This window comes from Orcinus orca, chromosome 3 (genome assembly GCF_937001465.1).
Source record: "Orcinus orca chromosome 3, mOrcOrc1.1, whole genome shotgun sequence".
NCBI lineage: Eukaryota > Metazoa > Chordata > Mammalia > Artiodactyla > Delphinidae > Orcinus > Orcinus orca.
In genome coordinates, this window is record NC_064561.1 from 10,552,922 (window position 1) to 10,579,939 (window position 27,018).

General features: G+C 51.7%; 1 protein-coding gene and 1 long non-coding RNA gene across 4 annotated transcripts in view; one reads left to right on the forward strand and one right to left on the reverse strand.

Moving 5' to 3' along the window:
- The window catches only part of LOC117195733 (uncharacterized), a 58,264-nt gene extending 47,974 nt beyond the window's left edge, over positions 1 to 10,290 (reverse strand). The window contains exon 1 of the long non-coding RNA XR_004475532.2: positions 10,155 to 10,290. This is a non-coding gene — a long non-coding RNA (uncharacterized LOC117195733). The remainder of the gene's footprint in view (positions 1 to 10,154) is intronic.
- Positions 10,291 to 10,394: 104 nt separating this feature from the next.
- Positions 10,395 to 26,321, forward strand: ATP13A1 (ATPase 13A1). Of its 3 annotated transcripts, XM_012535896.3 has the most exons (26): positions 10,395 to 10,934; positions 13,227 to 13,316; positions 13,412 to 13,602; positions 15,067 to 15,139; positions 15,329 to 15,484; positions 15,589 to 15,658; positions 15,737 to 15,843; positions 16,351 to 16,480; positions 16,605 to 16,660; positions 17,235 to 17,361; positions 17,450 to 17,587; positions 17,667 to 17,787; positions 18,141 to 18,298; positions 18,611 to 18,786; positions 18,860 to 18,970; positions 20,072 to 20,197; positions 21,045 to 21,153; positions 22,673 to 22,872; positions 22,953 to 23,049; positions 23,733 to 23,893; positions 23,964 to 24,078; positions 24,166 to 24,362; positions 25,211 to 25,353; positions 25,557 to 25,668; positions 25,754 to 25,897; positions 25,983 to 26,321. In XM_012535896.3, exons 1-26 carry the CDS (start codon positions 10,533 to 10,535, stop codon positions 26,091 to 26,093), a joined length of 3,621 nt encoding a protein of 1,206 aa, XP_012391350.2. In that variant the 5' UTR covers positions 10,395 to 10,532; the 3' UTR covers positions 26,094 to 26,321. The 3 variants fall into 3 exon arrangements, 1 of the variants encoding a protein (XP_012391350.2); XR_004475530.2 differs by lacking the exon at positions 25,557 to 25,668; XR_004475531.2 differs by lacking the exons at positions 25,557 to 25,668; positions 25,754 to 25,897; positions 25,983 to 26,321 and adding an exon at positions 24,547 to 24,674 and having other exon boundaries at positions 25,211 to 25,248.
- The last annotated feature ends 697 nt before the right edge of the window (positions 26,322 to 27,018 follow it).

Genomic DNA, 27,018 nt, shown 5'->3' on the forward strand with positions numbered 1-27,018 from the left:
GCACACATCTATGAATGCACCAAAACCATCGATTCATCACTTTAAATGGGGAATTGTACAGTATGTGAAATATGTCTTAATAAAGCTGTCGTTGGGTTTTCCAATTTCTGCATGTAAGTTTGGAAGTCACCACTCTGTCCTAACAAATAAAAAGATGAACAGACTGAAACATCAACAACTCTTCTAGGATCTGGAAGGACAAACCACTGCCCCCAAGACTGGGGAGACAAACAGGTGAATACAGGGAGTCACAGCGTATCAGAGCAGAGACTCATCAGCAGAAACTGCTGCAGGAACCAGTGCCAAAATAGGAAAACCTGAACTGTAATTGATGAGTTGCTGGAGGCTCAGTGTGGACAAGTGTGACAATTTAAAACTCCAATAAGACCCAGTCATAGAGGAGCCTCCACAATTTTTTGAGATTCACTTCCAGAAGCTTGACAGAAAATATCAGAAAAATCTCCTTGTGCTTCTGGCAGCGAGAAGGGAAAAGGAACCATTTGATAAATGCCAGAGCACTCTGTTCTTCACAAATCCTGCCATCAGGGGAAACTAGTTGACCAGAGCCTAACCTGCTGGGTTATTAGCAGTCTAACTGACCTGGGTAAAGGGAAATACCCAGCTCCAGTCAGCTCTAGCCATTATCTCCCACCTAAGGGAGTTCACAGTCTAGAGGCTCAGGCTCACTAAAACACTGAGACCTACTCTCAGCTCCATAAAATACTTCCCCATCCCCCCACATCTCACCACCACACGACTAAAGCCCTATTTACCATAGTCCCTTTTACCCAGTACATTATGTCTGGCTAAGAAAAAATTACAAGAGGGACTTCCCTGGTGGTCCAGTCCTTAAGACTCTGTGCTTCCACTGCAGGGGGTGCGGGTTTGATCTCTGGTCCTGAACAAAGATCCCTCAGGCCGAGTGGACGCAGACAAAAAGAAAAGAAAAAATTACAAGATATACTAAAAAGCAAAAAACACAGTTGGAAGAGACAGAGCAAGTATCAGAACCAGACATGACAGGAATGTTGGAATTGTCAGACCAGGAACTTAAAACAGCCATGATAAATGCAGTAAGGGCTTTTTTTCACTCTTTTTTTTTTTTTTTTTTTTTGTGGTACGCGGGCCTCTCACTGTTGTGGCCTCTCCCGTTGCGGAGCAACAGGCTCTAGACGCGCAGTCTCAGCGTCCATTGCTCACGGGCGCAGCCGCTCCGCGGCATGTGGGATCTTCCCGGACCGGGGCACGAACCCATGTGCCCTGCATCGGCAGGCGGACTCTCAACCACTGCGTCACCAGGGAAGCCCGTGCAGCAGTAAGGGCTTTGATAGATAAAATAGTGTGGACAAAGAATGTCGCCTGCCATTTCAGTAAACAAAGGATGCTGAGGCCATCAAGGCTTCAGCCTCTGCAGCCATCTCCAACGGTGGGATTCAGGATCGAGAAAAACAGGATACTGGCCATAGATAGTTAAGGTGGCCATAGATAGTTAATTATTCAAAGGAATAATTTTAATAATCCCAGACTCTTGTACCTTCCCATATACAAAAGCACTAAATTCATTAACTTGAAATGTCTGCTTTTCTTTAATTAACAGTAATCTTTTTTAAATTAATAGACTTTATTTTTTTAGAGAGGTGTTAGATTTACAGAAACAAGAGTAATCTTTTGATGTTCCGACTACATGGGATTTTTTTTTTGCAAAAACTCCTACATATCCTGGCTCCTCCTTACCTCTTCAGAACAGTCCCTCAGAGCTTTCTGAAAGGCTGTCTCCTGGGCTTAAGTCCTTAGTATGTCTGCTGAACGAAACATAATTCTCAACTTTTAGGTTGTGTATTTTTTTTCAGTCAACAACAACATGCAAGACGGTCAATGCAAGCAGAGAGATGGAAATACTAAGATAGAACCAAAGGTAAGTGCTAGAGATTGTTGACCTAAACAAAGAGGTAAACTGAGGCAAGTTCCAAAAGACGAGTTTATTCAGGAATAGTTAGAGGAACTGCAATTCAGGACAAGCAAACTGTAGCAAGCTACAGGCAAGTCCATTCAGGGTTTGGGGCAGGTTGTATTTATGCGCAGGGAAGGTAAAGAGAGGACAGTTCAGTTAGTCAGTTAAAATAAAAACCAGAGACCACCAGCCTTAGGAAAATTTCCTAAGCAGACAAAATCGATCCAGTCACACAAACAAAGCTCAATTTAGCCCACTTTGTGAGATCAACCTTGACATCTCCTGGGTCATCTCCCATTCACGCCTCTGACAAAACTTTCCAAAGTCAATATGAGACAACCTCTAATCAATCCTACAACATCTGAGAAAATTCCAATGCTATCATTTTCTGTAAATCAGGAATTTTACTGGAAATCAGTCTCTTAGTCCTTAAGTTTTGTCTTCCTGAGGGCATGTGTGTGAGATTCTCCACTTTATATCCTCTGTTTCTATTTTAGATTGAAATTCTGTCACAAGATCAAAAACAATGTAACAGGGCTTCCCTGGTGGCGCAGTGGTTAAGAATCCACCTGCAAATGCAGGGGACACGGGTTTGAGCCCTGGTCCAGGAAGATCCCCCATGCCGCAGAGCAACTAAGCCCGTGTGCCACAGCTACTGATCCTGCGCTCTAGAGCCCACGAGCCACTGCTACTGAGCCCGTGTGCCACAACTACTGAGCCTGTACTCTAGAACCCGTGCTCCACAACAAGAGAAGCCACCGCAATAAGAAGCCCGTGCACCACAACGAAGAGTAGCCGCTGCTCGCCGCAACTAGAGAAAGCTGGCGCACAGCAATGAAGACCCAACGCAGCCAAAAATAAATAAAAAGAAAAAAAGCAGAAAAGGAGAATTTTCTCTCATACAAGGTAACTTATCCACTGCCTAGGCTATCAGCAGATTTCTCAGTAGAAACCTTGCAGGCCAGGATAAAACGGGATGATACATTCAAAGCACTGAAAAAAAACACTGCCACCAAGAATATTTTGCCCAGAAAAGTCATCCTTCAAAAATGAAAGCTAAATAAAGACTTCCCCAAACAAAGAAAAGCTGAAGGAGTTCAGAGCACTAGACCTTTCTAACCAAAAGTTCTGAAATGAGTTCTTCAAGCTGAAACAAAAGGATGCTAATTAGTAATATAAAAACATATGAAAATGTAAAATACACCAATAAAGGTAAGTATATAGTCTTATTCAGAATACTCTAAAACTGTAATGTGATGGTGTGTCAACCACTTAACCCTAATACGAAGGTTAAAGAAAAAAAGTACTAAGAAATAGCTAGCTACTGCTACAATAAGTTATTAATGGATACACAATATAAAGAGATGTAAATTGTGACACCAAAAACATAAAATGGAGGAGAGTAAAGGGTAGATCTTTTGTTTGTAATCAAAGTTAAGTTGTTATCAGCTTAAAATAGACTGTTACGTAAGATGTTTCAAGGAAGCCACAGGGTAAACATAAAACAAAACCTATAGTAGATACACACAAGATAAAGAGAAGGGAATCAAAGCACACTACTACAGAAAATCATCAATTCACAAAGGAAAACAGCAATAGAGGGGAAAAAACTACAAATAGCCAGAAAACAATTATTAAGACAGCATTAGTCTATGGTCTGCCGTGGCTTGCATTTCCTGAATTGCAATTCCAATGGCTATTCCCAAATAAACTTGCTTTTGCTTGTTTAAAAAAAAAATGACATTAGTAAGGCCATATTGATGGCATCACCTATCAATAATTACTTTAAATACAAATGGATTAAATTCTCCAATCAAAAGACATAGAGTGGTAGTATGAATTAAAAAAAAAAAGATTCAAACTATATGCTTCCTACAAGAGACTCACTTTAGCTTTAAGAACACACATAGGCCCAAAGTGAAGGGATGAGACAAGATATTCCATGCAAATGGAGACCAAAAGTGAGTAGGGGTAGCTACACTTATATCAGACAAAATAACCTTTAAGTCAAATAATGTAACAAGAGACAAAGAAGGCCATTGTATAATGATAAAGGGGTCAATTTATCAAGAGGATATAAAACCTGTAAATATATATGTACCCAACATTGGAACACATAAATATTAAATATTAAGTAAATATTAAATGTTTAATAAATATTAAAACAAATACTAACAGATCTGAAGGAAAAAATAGACAACAATTCAGTAACAGTAGGGGACTTCAACACCCCCACTTTCACAATGGACAGATCAGCCAGACAGAAAATCAATAAGGAAACACTGGACTTTGTGATATTGTGTTTTATAATAAGAAATGTAAAGTTGGCCTTTGTCTTATTTCTGGCACAGAGCTCCTAAAATCCTTGGAATTTTCTAAGTTGTAAGAGCCATAAAGGTGTGTTAATATTCATTAAAAAAACCCATTCAACCACACCTGAGTCTGTTAATGAGGTGACTTCTCGACCACACCTAAGGATGAGGGATGGTTGCCAGGGGAACCAACCATGTTATTGGAGGGTTGGAACTTTCAGTCCCATCCTCCTTAACCTCAAGGGAAGGGAGAGGAGCTGGAAGTTGAATTGATCACCAACAGCCAATGATTTAATGAATCATTCCTATGTAATGAAGCCTCCATCAAAACCCAAAAGGATGGGTTTGGAGAGCTTCCAGGTTGGTGAACATTTGGAAGTACTGAGAGAGTGGCAAACTGGGAGAGGGCACGGAAGCTCCAAGCCCTTTCCCCATAACTTACCTATGCATCTCTTCCATCTGGCTGTTCTTTAGTTATATCCTTTTATAATAAGCTGGTAATCTACTAATTTAAATGTTTCTCTGAGTTCTGTGAGCCACCCTAGAAAATTAACTGAACCTGAGGAGGGGAATCATAGGAACCTCTGATCTATAGCTGATCAATCAGAAGCACAGGTAACAAACTAGACTTTTGATTGGCATTTGAAGTGGGAGGTGGGCAGCCTTATAAGACCAAGCCCTTATCCTGTGGGATCTGATGCTATCTCCAGGGAGACAGTGTCAGAACTGAGTTGAATTGTAGTACACACAGCTGGTGTCAGAGAAACACTTGGTGTTGGGGAAAAAACCTGCACATCAAAATTGGTTGCATAATCATGACTTGAATTATATTTTAGGCCAAATAGACCTAAAAGACATATACAGTACTTTCCATGCAAGAGCAGCAGAATACACATTCTCCTCAAACCCTCATGAAACATTCTCCAGGATAGATCATACGTTACACCACAAAACAAATCTTAGCAAATTTTAAAAGAGTGAAATCACACAAATTATTCCTGACCACAATGATATGAAAGTAGAAATCAATAGCAAGAGAAAAACTGGAAATTCACAAATATGGGAAACTCAACAACACACTCCTGAATAACCAATAGGTCAAAGAAGAAATAAAAAAGGAAAATTTTTTAAATCTTGAAACAAACAAAAATGGAAACACAACATACCAAAACTTATAGGATGTTGCAAAAGCAGTGCTAAGAAAGAAGTTTACATTGTGTTGTGTTGGTCCCAGCCTACCAATAGTGATGCTATCAGCTAGGTACACCTGAGGCACTCACCCTGGCCCATATTACCCTTAGTGAGCCACACACACATTTCTCCAGCCAATGTTGTGGCTGGAGCAGCCCTTGGTTCTTATTATGATTGCAGGAAAAAACCGTCAGGGAATTTGAGGAACAAGATTTATTACTCACAGGTCCTGGAGCACACACAGCATACCCCAGGGCTACACAGTGAGTTCAGAGGTAGAAAGAAAGAAAGAGAGAGAGAGAAAGAAAAGACCTAGGACTCTGTCTTTATTAGGATCCAAGATTGGTGTGTCTAGAGTTTTGTAGGTTCATGTTATTGGTTACTATAAAGCTTAAGAGGGACATTCCTTCTAAAAAAAAAAAAATGGTTCTGAAGAAGCTGGGGGCAGAAAAGAATAAAGACGCAGACATAGAGAATGGACTTGAGGACACGAGGAGGGGGAAGGGTAAACTGGGACGAAGTGAGAGCGTGGCATGGACATATACACACTACCAAATGTAAAATAGATAGCTAGTGGGAAGCAGCCACATAGCACAGGGAGATCAGCTCGGTGTTTTGTGTCCACCTAGAGGGGTGGGATAGGGAGGGTGGGAGGGAGACACAAGGGGGAGGAGATATGGGGATATATGTATATGTATAGCTGATTCACTTTGTTATACAGCAGAAACTAACACACCATTGTAGAGCAATTACACTCCAATAAAGATGTTAAAAAAAAAAAAAGAGGGGCTTTCCTGGCTGTCCAGTGGTTAAGACTCTGCACTTCCACAGCAAGGGGCACAGATTGGATCCCTGGTCGGGTGAACTAAAATCCCACATGCCGCACAGTGCAGCCAATAAATAAATAAAGCTTAAGAGCAGGAATTAGGGCATAGGAAGGGAGAAGCAGGATCACTCAAATGGTCAGTTATCCAGGTTACCCAGGGCTTTCTGAAAGAGGGACCTTCATGGGAAGGGGGTGGCCTAATTCCTTATCTGATTATTTTGCTAGTAGTTGTACCATACAGCTGCCAAGATGTTTATTCAAGATGGATGTCTTTTGAAATGGATGCCTTGACAATCAAAAGCTTAATGTCAGGCACTAATATAGCTATAAGTGCCTACATTTTTAAAAAATCTCAAATAAATGACCTAACTTCTCACCTCAAGGAATTAGAAAAAGAAGAACAAACTAAATGCAAAGTCAGCAGAAGGAAGGAAATAACAAAGATCAGAGGAGAAATAAATGAAATAGAGATTAGAAAAACAACAGAAAAAAAATAGGACTTCCCTGGTGGCGCAGTGGTTAAGAATCTGCCTGCCAATGCAGGGCACATGGGTCTGAGCCCTGGTTGGGGAAGATCCCACATGACGTGGAGCAACTAAGCCCGTGCGCCACAACTACTGATCCTGTGCTCTAGAGCCCGTGAGCCACAACTACTGAGCCTGTGAGCCACAACTACTGAGCCTGTGTGCCACAACTACTGAAGCCTGTGCGCCTAGAGCCCATGTTCCGCAACAAGAGAAGCCACCGCAATGAGAAGTCTGTGCACCGCAACAAAGAGTCGCCCCCGCTTGCTGCAACTAGAGGAAGCCCGTGAGGAGCAACGAAGATCCAATGCAGCCAAAAATTAATTAATTAATTTAAAAAAAATAACTAGCATCTTAAAAAAAAATGAGCTGAAGACCTGAATAGACATTTTTGCAGTCATATAAATGGCCAACAGGTACATGAAAAGGTGTTCAACATCTAATTATCAGCGAAATGCAAATCAAAACCATAATGAGTTATAACCTCACCCCTAGAATGGCTATTACCAAAAAGACAAGAGAGGGGCTTCCCTGGTGGCGCAGTGGTTGAGCGTCCGCCTGCCGATAGGGGACGCGGGTTCGTGCCTCAGTCCGGGAAGATCCCACATGCCGTGGAGAGGCTGGGCCCGTGAGCCATGGCCGCTGAGCCTGCACGTCTGGAGCCTGTGCTCCGCAACGGGAGAGGCCACAACAGTGAGAGGCCCGCATACCGAAAAAAAAAAAAAAAAGACAAGAGATATCAAAGCCTGGTGAGGATGTGGAGAAGATTGTGCACTATTGGTGGGAATGTAAACTGGTGCAGCCACTATGGAAAACAGCATGGAGTTTCCTCAAAGAATTAAAAATAGAGCTACCATATGATCCAGCAATCATACTTCTGGGTATACATCCAAAGCAAAAGAAATCACTATCTCTAAGGAAATGAAATCAGTATCTCATAGAGATATCTGCACTCCCATGTGCATTGCAGCATTATTCACAATAGGCAAGACATGGAAACAACCAAAGTGTTCATTGACCAATATATGGATAAAGAAAATGTGAGATATATACATATTATAAATATATCTGTATATATTTATAAAACATATATATTACAAATACATATATCAGTAAAATGTGATACATACATACACATTACTCAGCCATAAAAAAAGAAGGAAATCCTGCAATTTGAGAAAACATGGATGGACCTTGAGGGTATTATGGTAAGTGAAAGAGTCAGACAGAGAAAGACAAATACTGCATGATCACATGATTTATATGTGGAACCTAAAAACATGGAACTCATAGAGAGTAGAATGGTGGTTGCCAGGACTGAGGGGTGGGGGAAATGGAGAGATGTTGGCCAAAGGGTACAAACTTCCAGATACAAGATGAATATGTTCTGGGGATGTAACATACAGCATGGTGACTATAGTTAACAATACTGTACTGTATACTTGAAAGTTGCTAAGAGAGTAGATCTTAAATGTTCTCACCACATACACACACACACAGGTAACTATGTGAGGTGATGGAGGTGTTAACTAACTTATTGTGGTAATCATTTTGCAATATATATGTGTATCAAATCATGTTGTACACCTTAAACTTACACAATGTTGTATGTCTATTATGTCTCAATAAAGCTGGAACACTTGAAAGAAAGGAAGAAAAAAAGAAATGTATGTCACCATGTTGCCATTTAAAAAACCTGTACATGGGCATGTACACAACTTTATTCATAATTGGCAAAACATGGAAGCAACCAAGATGTCCTTGAGTAGGGGAATGGATAAACTGCGGTACCTCTGGATAATGGAATATTATTCAGTGCTAAGAAGAAATGAGCTATCAAGCCATGAAAAGACATTGAGGAACCTTAAATGCAGCACTAAGTGAAGAAGCCAGCCTGAAAAGGCTACATATTGCATGATTCCAACGATATGATATTCTGGAAAAGAAAACACTATGGAGACAGTTGTGACAAAAACTCATACAGCAAAACAATGACTCATTTTTTGAAATAAGACTGCTTTGGAATTCAACATGTCACCAGGAAGGGGCAAATTAAATGGGACATTCTGTTTCCTTCCTAAACATGTAACTATTTGGAATCCAACTGTGATTTCACAACTTTATGCTTTAAAACCATTCTCCCTGAGCAAGGGAGCCTTAACTTATGATGATAAGTTAACATTGGAATGTGCTTCGGGAATGTTCAAAAATGAAAACATCTTGGACACCGATAGCAGCATATAAATTTATAGATGCAAAGACCTGATTGACAAATAATTGGTCTACAAAACAAACCTGTTTTGGAGAGCTAGATACGAATCCCTACAAGTCAAAAAGCTTGTTGTTGCTAGTTAGTAAAATCCATGCTGAAAGGCTTTAGGTGGGAGGCTATTTACCTTGATGTCTTCACATTGGAATGACACCAATAATCAGGGTAGGGAGTTCCCTGGCAGTCCAGTGGTTAGGACTCCATGCCTGAGTTCAGTTCCTGGTCCGGGAACTAAGATCCCTCAAGCCGCAGGATGCGGCCAATAAATAAATTTTTTTTTGAAAAAAGAGAATCAGAGTAATTGTGGGCCCGCTAAGAGCAGGGAATCAAGTCAACGTGATGTCATCTTTGTGTTAGTTTTATCACCACATAAAAGAGAAAGATGTTCTAAAGGTTGCAGTCCATTCAAAGAAGTATTTTTGGAAAAGAAAACAAAGTAAAAATATCCTACTGTGTAAAATGGGACAGAAAGAAATGCCACGTTATTTTTATTAAATATAGAATATTATCTAAGTCCTATTGCATTTATGTTCTCCTTTTGCAGTCTTACATGTATATACCTCAAGAATCTTAAGAATATGCAACAATATAACCTACAAATTCAAGGTCCAGTAAAGAGTTTAAAAAGTAGTTCAAATATTGCTGTATCAGAGGACAGAAACATTATAAACACATCATACACATTTTTCTCAAACATATTGTTGGATGTGTTTTCTATTAGTAGTACTACTAAATACTGAAATACTAATTGCCACTGTTAATTAGTCCTATTGTGGTTTTGTTGAAACAATGGCATTTATGTAACAGGAAAGTAAATAATAAACAATAAGTAAACACCAATTTTTCATATTCTTACGTTAAAGTAGTAACTTTGTGGGTGTGTAATTATTATCTATTACATGACGCCTCCTGTCAGGTGTGGCTGTGTCCTGTCTAGACTCTCGAAGCCCACAAGCCCCGAGCCCTACCCAGGCCCGGAGGTTGGGATACCTCACCCCACCTCCATCCAACCCGCACGCGCACAAGGCCCGCCCTCATGATAAATCCCACCCCCTGAACACTGGTGCTTATTTATCCCCACCTCCGCAGTGTCCAGGCTCCGCCCCTCGTGGCCCAGACAGTGCAGTCTCCGAGGAAGACTGGCCTCTTCCGATGTAGGTTGTCATGGTGGCGCCCAACCCGCCTTGCCTCGTCTTTTCCGGTCTCAGTCCGGCGTGGCAAAGCAGGCAGGCTGCCTTAGCCCTTTCAAGCCCTCTGTGTCATGGCGACGCCCTGACTCTCCTTCCGGCCACAGCCTATCATGGCGGTGCCCTGAGTAGCCACTTCCGGACCCAGACCCCTACATTGCCCTGGCTTTTCTCACTCCTGGCTGCCATGGCGACGCCCAGGGTTTACCGGAAGTACAACATCGGAAGTGAGCCGTAGCCTCTGCCCTGAAGCGAGAGCGGCGCTGGGAAAGATGGCGGCAGCGGCGGCGGCGGCGGTGGGCAATGCGGTTCCTTGCGGGGCTCGGCCTTGCGGGGCCCAGCCCGCCGGGCAGCCCAAGCCCAGGCCGCTGCCGCGCACACTCCTTGCCGCCGGGACGGCGCTCATAGAGAGCGGCGATGAGCTGGTAGCGGCCGTGTGGCCGTACCGGCGGCTGGCGCTGCTGCGGCGCCTCACGGTGCTGCCGTTCGTGGGGCTGCTCTACCCAGCCTGGCTGGGTGCCGCGGCTGCCGGCTGCTGGGGCTGGGGCAGCAGCTGGACGCAGATCCCCGAGGCCGCGCTGCTTGTGCTCGCCACCATCTGCCTCGCGCACGCGCTCACCGTCCTCTCGGGGCATTGGTCCGTGCACGCGCACTGCGCGCTCACCTGCACCCCGGTAAGTGTGCGCACCCGAGACCGACCCTCGGCATGGTCCGGCCTCACCGCGGATCCCAGCTACTGAGTTTATGTCCGTCCCCATCCCAGCCGGGGCCTCCGCATCTGCTGGAGCCGGGTCCCTAGAGGCGCCCTCCACCCTTTTGCGCTAGCTAAATTCTGGCCCCGCTTCTGACTTGGCTGTGTAACCCTGGCGTAGGTTACTTCCCTTCTTTGGAATTCCCCTCTGGTGTGGTCATTTAGATTCGATAAGGTAATACCTGTAAAAAGCTTAGCGCAGGGACCGGTATATGTCACCATTTACTGGCTCCCATACTAGCGAGTACTCGGTTGTTTCTCCTGGAAACGGTCCTACCTTCTTTGTTGTCTGTCTCCTACCTTGTTGTTCGTAGTGTGAGGTTAGACCTGTGGGATGGGTTTCCCTGTCTGTGGAGCTTGCTTTGAGAACTGAGCATCAGTCCTGATGGCCAGTGCTCAGAGCCACCCATGTCCACCCCATGACGACCAAAATGAGCTTGAAATGCAGTTAATTGCAGCGTTTAAGAGGAGCAGTGGGTGTTTGTGAGCAAGTAACTTAGCTGCTTGGAGTCTCTTTATGTCTGTCTGCAAGGGTGATGGTAAAGAGGTAATGATGAGGTGATGGTAATGATGCCCTCAGAATACAACAGCGAGGTAGTGCATGTGGTCCTTAGTCGTGAGATCTGGATGAATGAGAGCTGCCTTGGGTTAGCAGTTGATATCAGTGACTATGCCACTGCCCTCTGGGCCGGCCTCAGATGACACCAGCAGGTTATGGAGCCATGGGCACTGAGGTCAGCCTCCCCTCTGATCCCACATAGGTTTGTTAAAAGAAGAGAAAAAAGGAACAGCGCCCAGGGCTGCAGAAAGAGAAAGAGAAACCACACCACCACCCTCCCTCACCCCTCTTTGACTCTAAGTGTGGACTAAATTCTCTTTCTCTTTTGAGAAAGTGAAATCTCTCTTATCCCAGGGGAGAGACTCAAACTTCTCAAACTTCTGGGGTTGGTGGCTTCAAGTCAGTACAATGAAGGACCCCAGTGAGGGACAAAAGAATGGAGGGAAGTTGGGGGGTAACACCCCCAAACTTCCAGCTGCCTATTGGCCTGCAGCTGAAAAGTGTGACTATTAACTTTCTCTCCAGAGATGGAGAAGAAAGAAGAACTAAGCAGCTGTGGGGTTAGGACAGGCAGATCTGGGTTTGCATCAGAGATCTCAGACAGGGGTGCTTCTTCTCTCTGGATTTCAGCTTCCCCTTGTGTAAAGTGAGAACTGTAACACCTACCTCAGGGTGCCGTTGTAAGAAGAAACAGATGAACTCTGCAAAGCACCCGGCGTGTGGCTGGCCGCATGTAGTGCTTTGCACTTTTCTACAGCGTTTCCTGAGTTCATAGTTTTGTCTTTTGTTGTTATTTTTGCCTGCTTTGGGGCCTGTGAACTTCTGGAGAGGCAGGGCCTTGTTTCTCAGGGTCACTGCCATGTCCCCCAACCCCCCCCCCCCCCAAAAAAAACCCAAAAAACATGGCAATACAGGTTCTGGTGGAGCACACGTGGGATGGATGCAGCTCACAGGATTCAGGGAGTGCCAATGCAGTTCCATTCAGTGCCTCCGTGTCTTAGGTGCTGCAGAAAGAACAAAGCAGACAAAACACATTGTTTTCATGGTGTTAATGGGGGAGATAGAGCTCAGCAGTCGATGCTAAAGAGAGAAAACCAGGATAAGGATTTTGTGAGGGATCTTTAGATGGAGTATCCAGGGGCAGCGTCCTGAGAAGGTGACATCTGAGCGCAGGCCTGAAGCCAGCTGTGTGACCACGCATTCCAGGCAGAGAAAACAGCACGTGCCCTTAGCTGAGGCAAGGATGAGCCTCATCACCCCTTGTCACTCGAGGACACAGCGAGAATAGTAATGGGGACGGGGGGCAGAGGGGGAGCAGCAGGCCAGGTGGGCTGTAACAGGCCTTGGCTCACGTGGACTGAGAGGGTACCTCACACCGGGCAGCATTCTTCCTGTTTGAGTTCACCTTCGTCAGCAGAGCTCTGTGCGCTGAGCGCTGTTCATGACCCTGGCTTTATAATATGGGCGGGACCAGAGGCCCAGTGAAGTGCTGTCCCTTGTCCCAGTGACAGCCTGGGGAGTGGCCAGTCAGCACCCAGAGCCCAGTGGCATGTCCCAGAGCATGTCCACAGAGCTGCGGCACCTGTGACCTCCCCAGTGGAAGCCGCGGAGCTGGGGCTTGAGAAGGGCTCAGCGGCAGCACTTTGCCTCTCACAGGAGTTCGACCCCAGCAAAGCAACCTTCGTGAAGGTGGTGCCGACTCCCAACAACGGCTCCACTGAGCTCGTAGCCCTGCACCGTGATGAGGTAGGGACCACCTGCTCCAGCATGGGCTTGGATGGGATCCCCAGGCCCTGACATTCCCAGATCAGGGACCTCTGCCACAGACACACCTCCCACAGGGCGAAGATGGCCAGGAGGTGCTGTCCTTTGAATTCCAGAAGATCAAGTATTCCTACGATGCTCTGGAGAAGAAGCGTTTCCTCCCTGTGGCCTTTCCTGTGGGAAACCTGTTCTCATTCTACCAGAGCAACAGAGGGTTCCAGGAGGACTCGGAGATCCGTGCAGCCGAGAAGAAGTTTGGGAGCAACAGGTGAGTCCCAGCGTCCCCAAGCATCGCCCCTGCTGAGACAGGACTGGGCCTCTGCCTGTGGTTACCAGCCCGGGTCTCTATCCCAGCTAGTGGCTCCTTCCCCACTTGTATATGCCCTGTGGTTTGGAGGAATCCACCTTTTCAACAAAACGTCTCAGGTGGACGTGGCGGGCACCCTCTAAGATACGTGTTCTAGTCTAGTCTCCCTCAAACTTGCCTGCTGATAGGAACCCCCTGGAGGGCCCACAGCTTGGAGCCTGGCCCAGGACTGTTCATCCTTGTCTTGTGTTTGTAACTTGTGTTCTCTTCTTTATTTTAAATTTTTTCTATAAATGTATATTCTTGTCATTTTTCTTATACATATCCCAGTACTTTATGAGTGGTGATAAAAAAAGATGGTGGTGAGCAGGATAGCTCTTGTTTGTACCAGATGGAATGCAGATGCTCTGTCAGCACTTTCTCCTTTAACCTTCACCAAAACCACCAGTGTTGACGGGAGCTGGGAGGGGTCAGAGCTGGGCTTCAGAGCCCCCATCCTGGCCATGGTGATAATTGTCCTTGACTCAAAAACGCTCAGAATCTCTAGGAAATTATTTCTTGACCTAGTTGCTTTTCAAAAAATTACAAATACGTTACTGCAACCAGCGATCTAGTAGGAAGGTTTATAGGAAACATTTACTGATCCTCCCCTACCCAAGCCAGGTCAACCATGGTGGCAGCCTGGGATGTCCACTTTCACACCGTCCTCGCTTACGCAAAGGTACCCTACACAGTCCAGGGTGGGGCTCAGTTTTTATTGCAATGCAGCCACTGTGCAGTTTCTTTTTCTCAAATCGCATGTCCTGGATATCACTCCAGTTCTGCAGGGCAAAACAAGGATAGCCATAGTGGACCTGGCTGGTCCCATGGCCAGACAGGGCCACCACACAGAGTGCTGTAGAGCGCACTTTTCGGCCCTGCTTCTCAAATTCCAGGGCTTTTATTTAGGGAGTCTTTGGAACATCCCAGCTCAGGCGCCCCCTCTCCATAGTGGGGTGGGGCTCAGGCACTGTATTTCAGGCCCCAGGGGACTCCACAGCACCTAGCTGCCGGGCCTCCTCTGTGCAGCTTCAGGGCTCCCGTCCCACGGTCAGCCATTCCTCTCCCCCTGCCTTGTCACCCACCCAGATGATAGGTTCTTGTCTTGCACCAGCCCCGCTCAGGGGGGCGGCTGCCTGAAGAGCCCAGTGCTGATTCAGAAGCTTCATCTGGGCTCTGCAGAGCAGAGGGCTGGGGGCAGTCAGCGCACCTGCTTCAGTGCCACATGGTCGAGGAGAGCCATAGTTGAGCATCCCAATGTCTGGAAGCTCACCAGGGCCCCTAGTTGCCCAGGGAGCCCGTCCGTGCCCGGAAGTGGAGGTGTTCAGGGGTGGGGCCCCTGGGGCTTCCCACTAGGAACAGGGCGTGGCATCTGGTCTCTTTCAGGGCCGAGATGGTGGTGCCTGACTTCTCAGAGCTGTTCAAGGAGAGAGCCACCGCGCCCTTCTTTGTGTTCCAGGTAAAGCAGCAGCTCTGGTCCTTCTCCCCACCCTGTTCCTTCGGGCTTTCACAGTCCGCCTCCAAACGTGAAAACCTCTCCCTATCCTCGTGGTCAGAGCCTGTGGGCACAACGGCCCTAGTGTGCCATCCAGTCCTCCGGAGGCATTCTCCCTGCGTTCCCAGGAACAGACAGGCCCGTGTCCCATAGGTGTTCTGCGTGGGACTCTGGTGTCTGGACGAGTACTGGTACTACAGTGTCTTCACACTCTCCATGCTGGTGGCCTTCGAGGCCTCCCTGGTGCAGCAGCAGATGCGGAACATGTCAGAGATCCGGAAGATGGGCAACAAGCCCCACATGATCCAGGTATGGCCAGTAGCGTGACGGGTGGGTAGGAGGGTCCCTGTGGTCTTGGGGTGGGCGAGGCATGGGCACATCCCCAGAGCTGACGGAACCCCACCCCCTCCCAGGTCTACCGGAGCCGAAAGTGGAGGCCCGTTGCCAGCAATGAGATTGTTCCCGGGGACATCGTCTCAATCGGTGAGGCCCAGTTCTGCTCCTTCCCGGTGGGAACCCAGGCCTCAGGCTCTGTCCAACCCTCCTGCCCCTGCCCTGCAGGCCGCTCCCCACAGGAGAACCTGGTGCCATGCGACGTGCTGCTGTTGCGGGGCCGCTGCATCGTGGACGAGGCCATGCTCACTGGGGAGTCGGTGCCCCAGATGAAGGTGCTGGGTCAGGAGTGGAGGGAGGGGGGTCCTCAGGCGCGTCACTGTCCCATCCATTGAGGAGGACACAGGCCAGGGAAGGGCTGGTGGCTGGGCCAGGAGACTGGAGGAGGCATAGCATCTGGATGGAGACCCTGGGTTTCCTGGCAGGTCAGTGCCCTGGACTAAGGGGAGCCAGGTGGTGATGAGGAGAGGGAAGGAGATGAGAGGCCAGGAGCATCGGTGGGGTGTCAGGCACCCTGGGATCTCAGGCTGAGGTGGGATGACAGAAACCGGGAAGCTGTGAATCCGGGATGAGGCCGGGTACAGGGTTACAGGGAGTCTATGCTGCACATGAAGGTGGAAAGACAGGGTGGAGCCCCCGCCCCTGTGAGGTGCACCGGCTTGGATGGGGAACCCTGTGAGGGTCAGGCAGGTTCCTCCCAGCCCCAGGGTCCGACTATCCAGCCTGGGGATGGAGAAGGAGGCCAAGGTAGGACTAGCCATTGACTTTCCTGTCGTCCCCAGGAACCCATCGAAGACCTCAGCCCCAACCGAGTACTGGACCTCCAGGCCGACTCCCGGCTCCACGTCATCTTCGGGGGCACCAAGGTGGTGCAGCACATCCCTCCCCAGAAAGCCACCACAGGCCTGAAGCGTAGGTGCCTCAGGGGTGTCTGGGGGTGTCCTAGCCCTGCCACCCCCAAACCCTCAAAGTCTGCTTGGCCCTGAGAGAGTCGGGATGAGCAGATATGAATGACGCTGGTCCTTTTTCTCCCCAGCGGTGGACAGTGGGTGTGTGGCCTACGTCCTGAGGACCGGATTCAACACATCCCAGGTGTGGCACCTTGCCCAGTTCTGAGGAGGGTGGTCCCTGGGGCGTATGGTGGACAGCTGAGATGGCAACTCTTTCAGACCCCAGAACATCCACCCCATAGGCTCACTCTGATACCAGGTACTGGGCTGGGGGCCAGAGTGCTGAGACAAGCCCCAGACTAGGCCTGCTTTCCCCGGCTGGGGTTCTGCCTCACAGACAGTAGACTGATTTTGGTCCCGCACACTTGGGAATCAGTCTGGGCCATAAACTTTTCACTAAAGTGGCGTGAGGATTCCTTGGTAGAGACGATGGTCAGATCTCCTTCCAGAAAATTCATCCCTCCGCCCCAGTCTCAGCCACTTCCTTCCCTGACCCCGAGTCTTCAGTCACTGGTCTCCGTAACTCTGTAGCTGTTGGCTGAGTTGCAGCCACCCACATAGCTGTGCAGTTCCTGGAACAGCTGTGTTGTCAGCTGTGGTGCTCAGTCAGCCCAGGCAGGCACTCCCCAGCAGCAGAGAGAACCTGGCCCTGGTGCTTTTAGGCAGGAAAGGCCGCCACCCTCCCAGGGAAGATCTCTGTCCCTCCGTCCCTCTAGGGCAAGCTGCTGCGCACGATCCTCTTTGGGGTCAAGAGGGTGACAGCGAACAACCTGGAGACCTTCATCTTCATCCTCTTCCTCCTGGTCTTTGCCATTGCGGCAGCCGCCTACGTATGGATCGAAGGTAAGCACCGTGACCACTCCCCTCCGCCCCCCCCATCTGCTGGACCCCGCGCCCGTGGCCCCCAGGCTGGCAGGCCCTGTCTTCGCAGGTACCAAGGACCCCAGCCGGAACCGCTACAAGCTATTTCTGGAATGCACGCTGATCCTCACTTCTGTCGTGCCCCCCGAGCTGCCCATTGAGCTGTCTCTGGCCGTCAACACTTCCCTCATTGCTCTGGCCAAGCTCTGTGAGTCTCTGGGGCAGGGACAAGGTGCCGAGTGGGCTGGGGCCCGGCAGCACCCCTGACACTGGCTCCCACCACCCAGACATGTACTGCACGGAGCCCTTCCGGATCCCCTTCGCTGGCAAGGTGGAGGTGTGCTGCTTTGACAAGACAGGGACCTTGACCAGCGACAGCCTGGTGGTGCGCGGTGTGGCCGGGCTCCGGTGAGTGTGGGGAGTCTGGATCGTGAGGCGCCGAGCCGGGGGCGTTCTGGGAACTCAAGGGACAGACAGCTGCCCAGCCCAAGCCTTCGAAGTGAGGGCCTGTCACAGGCCCTACCACAGAGGTCCATTCTAGGGGGCCCCCCAAGCATTCTTCAGTGTGAGTGACAGTGGCGGGGGGCTCAGCTTGGGCTCCAGGCAGCCACGTGACCTCTGGGGGCATTCATGAGACGTGTGCAGGTGTCGCAGGGACCAAGACAATACCCTGCGGCCCCCCACTGTGACCAGCAATTCCCAGGGGGTCCCTCTACCCAGTCACCTCCACCCTGGTAACCAGCTATTCTTTCTCCTTGCAGAGATGGGAAGGAGGTGACCCCTGTGTCCAACATCCCCATAGAAACACACCGGGCTCTGGCCTCATGCCATTCCCTCATGCAGCTGGATGACGGCACCCTTGTGGGTGACCCGCTTGAGAAAGCCATGCTGACGGCCGTAGACTGGACACTGACCAAAGGTGAGGGGCTGGAGCCTCGGCCATACCGCAGCTCTTACGTCCCCGGGCAGGCGGGGTGTGCCTCTTAGGCACCTGTGTGTTCAACTCAGGCAGGTGCGTGGGCACAGGCTCACCTCTGACCTGGGGCAGGATCCTCCATACCCAGATCTCCCAGCTCGGACCCCTCCCAGAGCCAGGAGTTCCTGCAGGCCCCGGGTCTGGAGGTGGGGGGAGGAAGGGGATGGAGGGAGGAAGGGCACGGAGGGGGCAGGTGGGGGCTTGGCTGCCTCTTTGGAGCGAAGGCCCTCAGGACTCGTACTTATTTGTTTCCAGATGAGAAAGTATTCCCCCGAAGTATTAAAACTCAGGGGCTGAAAATTCACCAGCGCTTTCATTTTGCCAGTGCCCTAAAGCGAATGTCCGTGCTCGCCTCCTACGAGAAGCTTGGCTCCACCGATCTCTGCTACATCGCGGCTGTGAAGGGGGCCCCTGAAACCCTGCACTCCATGGTGAGCCAGGCCCGGCCCAGGGTGGGGAGGGGGGTGCGGGGCGGTTGGTGACATCCCCCTGCGTTCCCTGCAGTTCGCCCAGTGCCCACCTGACTACCACCACATCCACACGGAGATTTCCCGGGAAGGAGCCCGTGTCCTGGCGCTGGGGTATAAGGAGCTGGGGCACCTCACTCACCAGCAGGTAAGGGCCCAAGCCCCCCCACCTACCGGCCCCTTGTCCACATCACCTTCTGTCCCCTGTGACCCATTTCCCCTGTGAAATGGGCACAATTTCATCTTCCTCCTCCCTGGTCTCTACCTTTGGAGGCCCCAGGTGGCACTCAGTCCTCACTTCCTTCTCCTCCCCTGCATGCCCCATTCCCCACGGACCCCATCCCACCCCAGAACCCAGGGCTGCTCCCTAGAGAGCACACCCAGGTCTCACCTCCTATCCTCACATCCACGGGTTCTCTCACACCCCCTTGGGGAACACCCTGGGGCACCTTGGGTTCCCTATCTCCAGCCCAGCTCCACCCCTGCCTTGCCCAACCACCTGGTCACTGCATGATCTTGGGGTATCCCCAGCCCTCGGTCACCCCCCACATCCCATTGGCTGTAGGCTCTCCTCCCACCTCCAGTACCAATGCTGCTCCTTTACCAGCTTCCACCTTGGCCCTCATCCAAGTGGCTTTCATCTGCTTGCACCCAGTGCCCATGAGATCCTTCCAGAATGCACACCAGGTCACACCTCTGTTCAGAGCCTCATTCAAGGCCCGTTCCTGAGCCTAGTCACAGACCTTTCAGAGCCACCCGGCTCTGTGCCACCCCACGACCCTCTCTGCCCCATTCCCCTGGCTTTTCTCTCTTGTGGTACTCAGTACTCTGATTTCTGTGACTTTCTTTATTACATGTCTTCTCCAGTAGAAGGCAAGCTCTGTGAGGGCAGAGATCTTTTAGTTTCTGATACGAGATAGAGCGTGAGCTCTTGCTCGGTGGTTATCAAAGGAGAGTCCCAACTTTCCTGTCCTAGAAGATGAAATACAGGGACTTTGTGTCACGCTGTTGTCCATGGTAGCGGGTAGAGGCACCATTGCGGGGCCAGGGCCACCCAGCCACTGCTGAGCCCCTCTACCACCAGGGCGCCTCTCACCCTCCCCACACCTCTCACCTTCTGACCCTCCAGTGTCCCTCCTGCAAGGATGGGGCCTTCTCTGACCTCTCCCCACCCAGCGTGTTGTCAGAGCTTGGGAAATGGGGGAGGGGGAGAGACAAGTCATGAGAGCACTGCTGTGTCCATCCACAGGCCCGGGAGCTCAAGCGGGAGGCCCTGGAGTGCAACCTGAAGTTCGTCGGCTTCATTGTGGTCTCCTGCCCACTCAAGGCTGACTCCAAGGCCGTGATCCGCGAGATCCAGAACGCCTCCCATCGGGTACAGCCACTGGACCCCTCCCCACCAGGCCCCATGGGTGGGCAGTCTTGGCTACTCCTCACAGAGAGGGAGACATGACAGTAGAGGACAGTTCCATCCTCAGTGGGGCATTCAGCGGTGGGTATCTGGGTCTTGGAAGCAAAGGTTCCATGGCGTTTGGTTGAGCTCCACCATGGCTTGGACACTCATGCTATCCCTCATGCCTGAGGGTGCTCTGGGACTCAGTCTGCGCCCATCTTTCTCACATCACTTTCTCAGGCCCCCAGCATCACTGGGAGGTGAGGGCTATTCTCCCCACTCCGCCCCATCTTAGGAAAAAGCTGAGGCTGGGTTGGAGAATGTGGAGACAAAACCCAGACAGGCTGTGTGTGTCCCAGTGGCTTTTCTCTGTCAGTCTTGGTGGTTTGTGTATTCTAGTTCAGGACTCAGTTTAGGGTGTGGGAGGCGAGCCTGGCAGTGTCAGGGTAGTGACATGATTAGTCCTCACCTGGCCTCAGCAGTCAAGGCCCATCTTGCCGTCACCAGGCTCTAAGCCAGAAGGCTAGAGCTTGTGTCATACCACCCCCAGTCTCTTGCCTGGAGCATCTACCAAGCCAAGAGGGTCCACACCAAGGGCTGGCTCTTAGTTTGTGTTGCAAATAAAACCTATGGGTGTTCTCAGAAAGACACACATACACATAGCATTCGCAGAAAACTCCACCAGGTGAGGCTCTTGGAAGCCCAGTCCCCATCAGGGGGCCAAGCGCTTCCTCTGTGGCTGTCCTCAGAAGGGACTTGGCCCCAGGTCTCCAGGCTGGAGTTCTGATGCCCTGAGCCCTGCTCCACTGAGCCTCCGCCCTCTCCCCAGGTGGTCATGATCACAGGTGACAACCCGCTCACTGCCTGCCACGTGGCTCAGGAGCTGCACTTCATTGAAAAGGCTCACACGCTGATCCTGCAGCCTCCCACGGAGAAAGGTGAGGCCCCATGTGGTCGTGGGCTGGGGGGACCTTGAGTCCAAGAACAGCTCCCGCCCGGTGGCTCACCTCTGTGCCAGGCCTGAGTGAGCACGCCCAGCGTCATCCAGTACCCATGACACAGGCCTGCGGAACACAGCCCTGCCCCGTGCGCACGTTTGGGCTGTCTGGCCGGGGAGCTCCACACCCGACCTGTGCGGCAGCGTGCAGGCGGTCACCGGCTCTGGGGCCAGCAACACCTTCCAGTCTTAAGGCGGTTGGTTGGTGTCACACCAGCCCACGTTTCATAGCCTCCCACCCACCTTGGGCCTGGCTGGCTGCCTGTGCGTGGCGAGTGCTCCCCTCGAGCACCGGGACTGCTGGTGCTCGTGTTTGGTGTGGCCAGAACCTGGGGCCGAGGGCTTGGTTTGCATTCGTCAGACTCTTTGCCCCACATGGGAGGGCTTGCCATTCCCACACCACATAGGAGGAAGCCAACCAGGTCAGCTGTTGGGGCCCCTGCTCTGTAGACAAGGAGACAGAGAAGTGAATCCATCCACCTGGATCATTGGGAAACACTGTGACTAAGGATTTGAACTCAGATGTCCTGATTCCAGAACTCATGGTCTCTGGCCTCTCCTGAGTAACCAGATTGGTTGCACGTGGTGCCTGTGAATCGGAAAAATCAAGGGACGGATCCAGCCCCAGCACCTCTGGCTGGTGGCGTGGAGTCTGTCAGATGCCGTAGGACAGCACCCGGTGCAGGGCCTGGCTTGGGAGCAACATGCGCCAGTGATGTCACTGGGCTGCAGGCCAGAGGACAGTGCTGGTATGGCCCGGCCAAGAGGGCTTCCAGAACCTCCCAGCCCTTCTCTCCGTCTGTGCTGTTGAGCCCAGGTCTCTGTCCCAGTCCCAGGCACTGGGCTCTTCCAGAGCCTGGGGATCGTAGGCAGGTGGCCCAGAGGTGGCTGCCAAGACTGTTGAGGAGCAAGTGAAGCTGCTCTAACAGAACAGCCGCAACGGGAGCCAGGAGGAGATTATTTTCCTTTCAAGCTCTGACAGCTCAGGGCCAGCCGTCCGGTGCTGAGAAGGCTGGTGGGCTGCCCTCAGCTGTCCTCGGTGCTCAGCACCCACACCTAGACCAACCAGCTAGAAAGGGGAAGTGGATAGCAAGCAGTGTCTGGCCTGAGGAAGTGATTCGGGGTGCCCTGGCCCTAGGAGAGCAGAGTTTCAGGCAGGCCCCCAGGGTTGAGGGGAGGGGCGCGTCTGAGGTCAGGCTGCCTGGGTTTGAATCTGGCCCATCACATGATCTCAGGCCAGTAGCTTAGGCCCTGGGTTTTCAGATCCTTTGTATCGGAGGTTTCTGTGCACGGTCTCTGTGGGGTGCCTAGTGTCTGGGGTACAGGTTGGTATGGACCTGGGGTGGGGGCCAAGAAGGTGCTCCAGAGAGGAGAGGCTAGGACTGCACACGTGGGGTCCAAGTGAGAGGGTCCACCTGAGCAGCTGAGCCCCATCCCTGACCCTGGCACTGGCCCTGCAGGTCGACCGTGTGAGTGGCATTCCATCGACGGCAGCATCATGCTGCCCCTGGCCCAGGGCTCCCCGAAGGCACTGGCCCTGGATCACGCACTGTGCCTCACGGGCGATGGCCTGGCCCACCTGCAGGCCGAGGACCCCCAGCTGCTGCTTCGCCTCATCCCACACGTGCAAGTGTTCGCCCGAGTGGCCCCCAAACAGAAGGTGGGTACGGGGTGGCGGAGGGCAGGCGGGGCCCTGGGGAGGGCGCGCAGCCCTCACTCAGTCCGTCTCTCCCCAAACAGGAGTTTGTCATCACCAGCCTGAAGGAGCTGGGCTACGTGACCCTCATGTGTGGGGATGGCACCAACGACGTGGGTGCCCTGAAGCACGCTGATGTGGGTGAGCCCCTGGGGTTGGGGGCTGTTCTGCCAACACCAGCTTACCATCAGGGACGCGCCACTGAGCAAGTTCTGTGAGGAAGCAGTAGTGAAGGGACGGGGCAGGGACTGGTGGGATTGGGGATCTGAAGGGCTCCAAGGCCAGGAAGAGATCCAAGTGTCTGAGGAAAAGTGGCGGAGACCACCAGGAACCTCTGGTGAGGGTCCAGGGCAGCTCCATGGGGCAGACATGACTTGGTTTTCTCAGGCTCCCAGGCACTGTATGGGCTCCAAGGGCCAAGGCCAGAGGCCAGGGAGAGTTTATAGCCTCGGATCTGTGTCAACAGAACATAGACGTCAAGTTGATGTTTAAAGATCAATTTAACCTAGTTTCAGTGCTTTTCAAATATTCATTTGGTTTATCAACCGCGATGTTTATGACACATCATTTACCTCGTTATGATTCTTGGCAATAAACTTCTTTGGAAATCAGTTAGTTTTGACCTACATAGCGTTATATACTTCATTTGGGTATTGTTTTTTTGTTGTCCTTAAGTAGTTTGTAGAAAGTAAGATAGATGCTCTCTTGAGGCGCTCTTGGGGTGAGTGATCAGGTAAAATGGGGAGGTTTGGCCCCGGGATTAGCTGTGTTGAACAGACACTCCGTGCTCTGTCCCTCTGGCTTCTGACACACACTCCCACCAGGTGTGGCCCTCCTGGCCAATGCCCCTGAGCGGATCATCGAGCGGCGGCGACGGCCCCGGGACAGCCCCGTCCTGAGCAACAGTGGAGTTAGGGCCACCTCCAGGGCAGCCAAGCAGAGGTCGGGGCTCCCACCCTCTGAGGAGCAGCTGGCCTCCCAGCGGGTAAGTCTCAGAAGGGGGGCACCAGCACCCCCTTGTTGTCAGGTCTCACCCGTTGCTACCTGCCTCATAGGACCGCCTGAGTCAGGTGCTTCGGGACCTCGAGGACGAGAGCATGCCCATCGTGAAGCTGGGGGATGCCAGCATTGCTGCGCCCTTCACCTCCAAACTCTCTTCCATCCAGTGCAGTGAGTCCTGCTGCCGTGATCCTCCCCTACCCCATCCCTAGGCCCATCCTGCCTGGCACCCACGCCCACGCCTGCCTTCCCCCGCAGTTTGCCACGTGATCAAGCAGGGCCGCTGCACGCTGGTGACCACTCTGCAGATGTTCAAGATCTTGGCGCTCAATGCCCTCATCCTGGCCTACAGCCAGAGTGTCCTATACTTGGAGGGTGTCAAGTTCAGTGACTTCCAGGCCACACTGCAGGGGCTGCTCCTGGCTGGCTGTTTCCTCTTCATCTCCCGCTCCAAGGTGGGCCAGGACCCTGAGCAAAGCAGGGGCTCCCATCCCAGCCCAAGGGTGCCCTCTGCTTCTCTAAGCCATGGTTCTTGCCCCAGAGGTGCCGGGAGGCTTCTCGGATTGATGGCTGGTGACGCTTGGGCCAGCCAGGGCAGGCTATTAAAGGTGCCACCACATGTCTGTTTTATCCTCACAGCAGCCCTTGGGATGGGAACTCTCATCCCCAAGTTACAGATGGGGATCACGGGGCAGGGCGGGTGCCCACTGAGGCTCTTCAGAGTGCCGCTGCTCAGGCCCAGCACTGTCCACAGGCTGGGGTCTCAGGTGGGCCACACCATTGAGACAGATGGGAAAACGATTATCAAGAGCACTCCGTATGCAGTGCTGAGAAAAACACCAAGTAGGTCACACAGGCTCTGGGGAATGGCCTCAGGGTCGGTCAGGGAGGTCTGTATAATGCTGACATTGAGGCCAACGCATAAAGAACAAGAGAACCAGCGAGGAACTAGGCACAAAGGCCGCAGGTGGTCATGGGCTGATGCGAGGAGGCCCTGGTGGCCAGAGGGGGTGGGAGGTGGTCTGGGTTGATCATACATGCCCCATGAGCAACAGGGAGGGCTTTAAGTTTATTCTAGAGCGGGGGCGGGGTGGATCTTAAGACCCCTATGGCTGGGCATTGAGCAAGGCGGGGGTGGCATCTGGACTGGGGGGATGGGGGGTGGACAGGGCTCTGGGGACTAGTGCTGACCTGTAAACCCCAGAATTTGGTGACTGCTTTCTGCACAAGGCCTGCCAGGAAGCAGGGTAGGTGGGTGACCCCAGGGCGAGCCTGGGCCCTGACCCCCACTCTGCCCCTGCAGCCCCTCAAGACCCTCTCCCGAGAGCGGCCCCTGCCCAACATCTTCAACTTATACACCATCCTCACTGTCATGCTCCAGTTCTGCGTGCACTTCATGAGTCTCGTCTACCTGTACAGCGAGGCCCAGGCCCGGAGCCCTGAGAAGTGAGTGCACTCCCAGCCTGGGGGTGGACAGGGTGCTCCCAGAGGAGGCAGCATCCCTCCGGTTGGGGGGTGGCAGGAGAAACATGCAGACGTTGGCCTGGGGTGACCAGGGCCAGGCCAGCAGAGTCCACCAGGCAGAGTCCTGGTTCCGCGGGGAGCAGCAGGAATCATGAAGGGGCCCTGACCCCCATGTGTCCCTGAAGGCAGGAGCAATTTGTGGACCTGTACAAAGAATTTGAGCCAAGCCTAGTCAACAGCACAGTGTACATCATGGCCATGGCCATGCAGATGGCCACCTTCGCCATTAACTACAAGGTGAGGCCCAGCCCCTGCCCGAGCACACCCTGCCCACCCTCTGGGCTGCCACGACACACAGCTGCCCATCTGCCTATCCCCACAGGGCCCACCCTTCATGGAGAGCCTGCCTGAGAACCGGCCTCTGGTGTGGAGCCTAGCCGTGTCACTCCTGGCCATCGTGGGCCTGCTCCTTGGTTCCTCACCTGAGTTCAACAGCCAGTTTGGACTCGTGGACATCCCTGTGGAGGTGAGGGGCCCTGTAGACGCGGTCCCAGGACTTGGCCTGGACCTGTCTGCAGGCACCTGACTCACCAGCACTCCCTGTCCTACAGTTCAAGCTGGTCATCGCCCAGGTCCTACTCCTGGACTTCTGCTTGGCACTCCTGGTCGACCGCGTCCTGCAGTTCTTCCTGGGTACCCCAAAGTTGAAAGTGCCTTCCTGAGATGGCAGTGCTGGCACCTACTGCCCACTCTGCTGCTGCTGGGCAGGAGCCCCGCGAGGGCCCCAGGAGGGAACACTGCCCCCATGGTGAGGCTGACCTGGCCTTGCCCACCAAGACTGAGCTGGGACATCCCCACCCCACCCCCTACGGCTGTCTGAGGCCTGGCTGGCGGAACCAGCCCTGGGCCAGTGTCTTTGGTAAATAAAGCAGCATCAGTGATTTGAAGAAGCCTTGCCTCTGTCTCTGCACCGCAGAAGGGGTCACTGGGGGCTGGGTGGTCCCCAAGGAAGGTCCTGGCACCCTCCTCATGGACTGTGTGAGGTTCTAACCTCCCTCTGCAACACATTCAGCACTTGGACAGGCCAAGCTCGGAACCCAGAGAGCTCTGCATATTTCCTAGTTTTGCAAGTGCCCCCATGTTTCTGTGGTCTCGCAGCTTCACATTTTGACACCTCAGGCACTGAAGGGAGTTTTGAGATCGATGCCATTCTTCCCGTTTCAATAATATGCAAAATACCAGCATGCCTTCCTCTCATAGTGTCAGATATGAGGAAGTTCAATCCAAATCATTACGAATACTGACTCGGGTCACACTCGGGATTCTGCACCACACAGGTCATAGCCAGGGTCTGACCTGCAGCCTGGATCTCATACTGTTACTGTCCTTCCTCTCAAAAGGTGCTCGCTCACTACAGCTCAGGAACTGTGCAATAGATAGGCATGAAACCTAAGAGCCACAGTCAGAGATTTCTTGCCTTCTTGACAGCCAAAAACTAGAAAAAACTATTTCCTGTCAGAAATTACAGAGTGTGGGGTGTGGGTGCATTTTTATAACTTTGGCAAGCTGCATGTGATGACCTCAGGCCAGGGAACCCAGGCCCGGGCTTCTGGACGACTTCCCCCTCCCCACCGATGCTCAGTGAGG

Excerpts from the sequence above, each read along its gene's own strand:
- ATP13A1 (XM_012535896.3), top strand. The coding sequence starts at position 10,533 with ATGGCGGCAGCGGCGGCGGCGGCGGTGGGCAATGCGGTTCCTTGCGGG. Across the intron at positions 15,844-16,350 it reads AGTCGGTGCCCCAGATGAAG|GAACCCATCGAAGACCTCAG; the intron begins GTGCTGGGTCAG and ends TGTCGTCCCCAG. Across the intron at positions 21,154-22,672 it reads GCAGCCTCCCACGGAGAAAG|GTCGACCGTGTGAGTGGCAT; the intron begins GTGAGGCCCCAT and ends CTGGCCCTGCAG.